General features: G+C 41.3%; 1 protein-coding gene across 1 annotated transcript in view; it reads right to left on the bottom strand.

The window, feature by feature from the left end:
• The window catches only part of FANCI (Fanconi anemia complementation group I), an 88,223-nt gene that overhangs the window by 78,637 nt on the left and 5,776 nt on the right, over window positions 1-3,810 (bottom strand). The window contains exon 3 of the mRNA XM_012804413.2: window positions 558-630. Coding sequence (XP_012659867.1) covers window positions 558-630 — 73 coding nt within the window. The remainder of the gene's footprint in view (window positions 1-557; window positions 631-3,810) is intronic.

Raw genomic sequence — 3,810 nt, 5'->3', positions numbered from 1 at the left:
AGCTACTTGGGAGGCTGAGGCAAGAGAATCGCTGAAGCCCAAGAGTTTGAGGTTGCTGTAAGCTGTGATGCCACGGCACTGTACCCAGGATGACAGCTTGAGATTCCGTCTCCCAAAAAAAAAAAAAAAAGATAGGAAAACAAATGTCCCTTACAAGGAATTAAAACTCTCTCTATAAGGTAACTAATACATTTCATATCATTAACCCCTAAAGCTCCCTAGCCCCCTTGTTAAGAACAGATTAAGTACTAAACATTGCTGTTCTCTCCTTCACAATTACAAGTCAACCAAAGCAGATTATTATGTAAAGTGCGTTCTGTACAGGCCCCCAAATCAGCAATAAAATCCTAGATAGCACTCCAAGTCCCCTCAGTAAAATTGAAGTCCATTAGATAATTTCTATAGAATCTTCAAAACAGACAAACAAAAAAAAGAATCTTTAAAACACAGAGAATGTTTCACTGGGGGCTTTAAACAGTACGAAGAGCAGCAGTCTAGGTCAAAAGTAAACAAATCTACCAATGAACTCAAGAAATTGAAGTAATATTAACTAGTACCTTTGAAGATAGCTCTCAGGAGTGCTCCAGCAGCTTTCCCTTTCACTGCTTGATTCTGAAGGAGGTGAGTCAACTGCAATCCGAGAAAGAAAAAGTTACAAATCTCAGGCAACACTCCTCTACCTCAATAACCTAAACACGCAATATGAAAAGGCATTCTTTTTTTAGGTTCACATCATTCAGAGAAATTTTTATTTAGATAGAGTAGCATAGATGTCAATATAATGCTTGGCTGTTAAGACTGACATCTAGGCCAGGCACAGTGGCTCACACCCATAATCCTAGTACTATGGGAGGCCCAGGTGGGTGGATTGCCTGAGCTCACAGGTTCAAGACCAGCCTGAGCAAGTGCGAGACCCCCATCTCCAAAAAGTAGCCAGGTATTGTGGCAGGTGCCTGTTGTCCCAGCTACTTAGGAGGCTGAGGCAAGAGAATTAATTGCTTAAGCCCAAGAGTTCGAGGTTGCTATGATTGTGACACTACGGCAATCTACTGAGGGTTGACAAAGTGAGACTCTGTCTCAAAAACAAAAAAAGACTATCATCTATGCCTATAAATCTATAAACATTTACTGAGTACTCAATCAACATTAGGTATATGGTATATTTTGGGGACACATTTATTCAACAAATAAAGACTTTTTGAGCATGTTGTTCTTAGGCACAATATAAGGATAAACAAGGAGGACATGGAAATTGACTCAGTTTACAATAGAGAAGGAAGGGAGTGACATAAAAAAAAATAAAATTGCAAAGGAAGGGCAGCGCCTATGGCTCAGTGAGTAGGGCACCGGTCCCATGTATACCAAGGGTAGTGGGTTCAAACCCAGCCCCAGATGAACTGCAACAAAAAAATAGCTGGGCATTGTGGCAGGCGCCTATAGTCCCAGCTATTCAGGAGGCTGAGGCAGGAGAATTCCCTAAGCCCAGGAACTGGAAGTTGCTGTGAGCTGTGACACCACAGCACTCTACCGAGGGCCATAAAGTGAGACTCTGTCTCTACCAAAAAAAAAAAATTGCAAAGGAAACTAAACAGGCTAAGATAGTAATTGAGAAAAGGCAACTTCAGCGAAGGTAATAAGAGAAGGCTTCTGTGAGAGAGGTAACATTTAAGCAGAAACCTGGAAAATGAGAGCAAGTTAATTATGTAAAGGGAGAAAAGGATATTCCCAGATGGAAGAATCATCGTGTGCAGATAGCTCAAAGCAAAGAGCTTGGCATAGTTGAGGGCAAGAACTTGGAAAGAAAAAAACCAATATTGCTGGAGACTAGTAAGGTAAAGAGCAGTAGAAAATGAGTATAAAGATATGGGCAAGAACCAGATTATAAAGACTCTGAGTGAAACAGAAACTAGTAAAATGGAAGAGAGTGCTATAATAGTTTTTTAAAAAATCATTCTCACTCCTTATATAGAGAATAGGTTGTAGAGAGAGTTTAAGAGTGAAACAGGAATAACTGTGTTCAAGTGAGAGATGATAGTAGCCTAGACCAAAGTGGTAACAGAGATGTTAGGAGGTGAATCATGTCTCCCCATTCTAATTTTATGTATTAAAGTTCTAACCCCTAATAACCTATGGATGTAACCTTATCTGCAAATTGGGTTGTTGCAGATGTCATTAGGTGAGGTCGTTAGAGTGGGCCTAATCTGACTGATGCCGTATTTATAAAAGGGAGAGATCTGGACATAGACACTTACATACAAAAAAAAGCCACATGAAGACTAAAGTAAAGATCAAGTGATATAATGAAGGAACACCAAAGATTAGCAAGCCACCAGAAGCTAAGTGAAAGGTGCACAACAGATTCTCACAGGCCTCAGGAGAAACCAACTCTGCCACACCTTGATCTCAGACTTCTAAGTCTCCAGAGCTGTGAAACAAACTGCTATCATTTTTAAGCTACTCAGTCTGTGAGACCTTACAACAGCAGCCCTAGCAACCTATGAAAACAAGGAGATAGATTCAAGAAATATTTAAGAGCTAGAAATAGTAGATAGATTCCACTAGAAGGCTGGGGCAAGAGAACTGCTTAAGGCCAGGAATTTGATATTGCTGTGAGCTATGACGCCATGACACTCTACCAAAGTTGACAAAGTGAGACTGTCTCCAAAAAAAAAAGCTAAAAAAAAAGATTCTAGCTAGATACAGTGGCTCACGCCTATAATACTAGCACTTTAAGAGAGAATTCAAGATCAAACTAAGCAATAGACCAAGACCTCATCTCTACAAAAAATTGAAGTGTTAGCTGGGTGTGGTGGTGCACACTCAAAGCAGTCCTCCCACCTCAGCCTCTCAAAAGTACAGGAAACATGGCTCGACATCTGTGGCTCAAGTGGCTAAGGCGCCAGCCACATACACCTAAAGTGGTGGGTTCGAATCCAACCCGGCCTGCCAAACAACAACAACAGCTGCAACCAAAAAATAGCGGGGCATTGTGGCAGGCGCCTGTGGTCCCAGCTACTTCAGAGGCTGAGGCAGGAGACTCGCTTGAGCCTAGGAGTTGGAGGTTGCTGTGAGCTGTGATGCCATACTACTCTACGCAGGGGGACAGCTTGAGGCTCTGTCTCAGGAAAAAAAAAAAAAAAGTACAGGAAATACCAGCATGAGCCACCACACCTGGCCTGGTATATAATGTTTCTACCTTCTAAAAACTTACCAATTTTTCTTGTTCTCTAGTATATAACATATTATGAATATCTATGTATTTAAGATTGTTTTTATCAAAGTTTTATCGAAGTACATGTATTTTAAATACTCATTTTCTACTTCTTTATAATCTGTACTTTAGTTAGGTAATCTCATCTCTACATGCCACTTTACTAATTTTTTTTTTTTTTAAATAGTCTGTCATTGTTGCCCTGGGCAGAGTGCCATAGCATTATCATGACTCACAGCAACGCCAAACTCCTGGGCTCAAGCAATCCTCTTACCTCAGCCTCCCTAGTAGCTGAGATAAGAAGCATGCACTACCATGTCCAGTTAGTTTTTCTATTTTTAGTAGGGGGGGGTCTTTCTCTTTGTTTAGGCTGGTCTGAAACTCCCAAACTCTAGTGATCCTCCTGCCTTGGCCTCCCAGAGTGCTAGCATTATAGGCATGAACCACCTCTCTTGGTCTACTAATGTTCCCTATAGCAGTCTTTAATCTACCATTAAACCATCTATTGAGTTTTTCATTTCAAGAAGTTTTCTCGGGTGGGGAAGGGGAGGGGAGAAGGGCGGCTGGGTGGTGGGAGGGTGACCGGAAAGATCACCTAT

The sequence above is a fragment of the Otolemur garnettii genome, unplaced genomic scaffold, assembly GCF_000181295.1.
Source record: "Otolemur garnettii isolate 467f Iridium unplaced genomic scaffold, OtoGar3 scaffold00029, whole genome shotgun sequence".
In the NCBI taxonomy this organism is placed as follows: Eukaryota; Metazoa; Chordata; class Mammalia; order Primates; family Galagidae; genus Otolemur; species Otolemur garnettii.
This window is presented reverse-complemented; position numbering and strand designations above follow the sequence as displayed.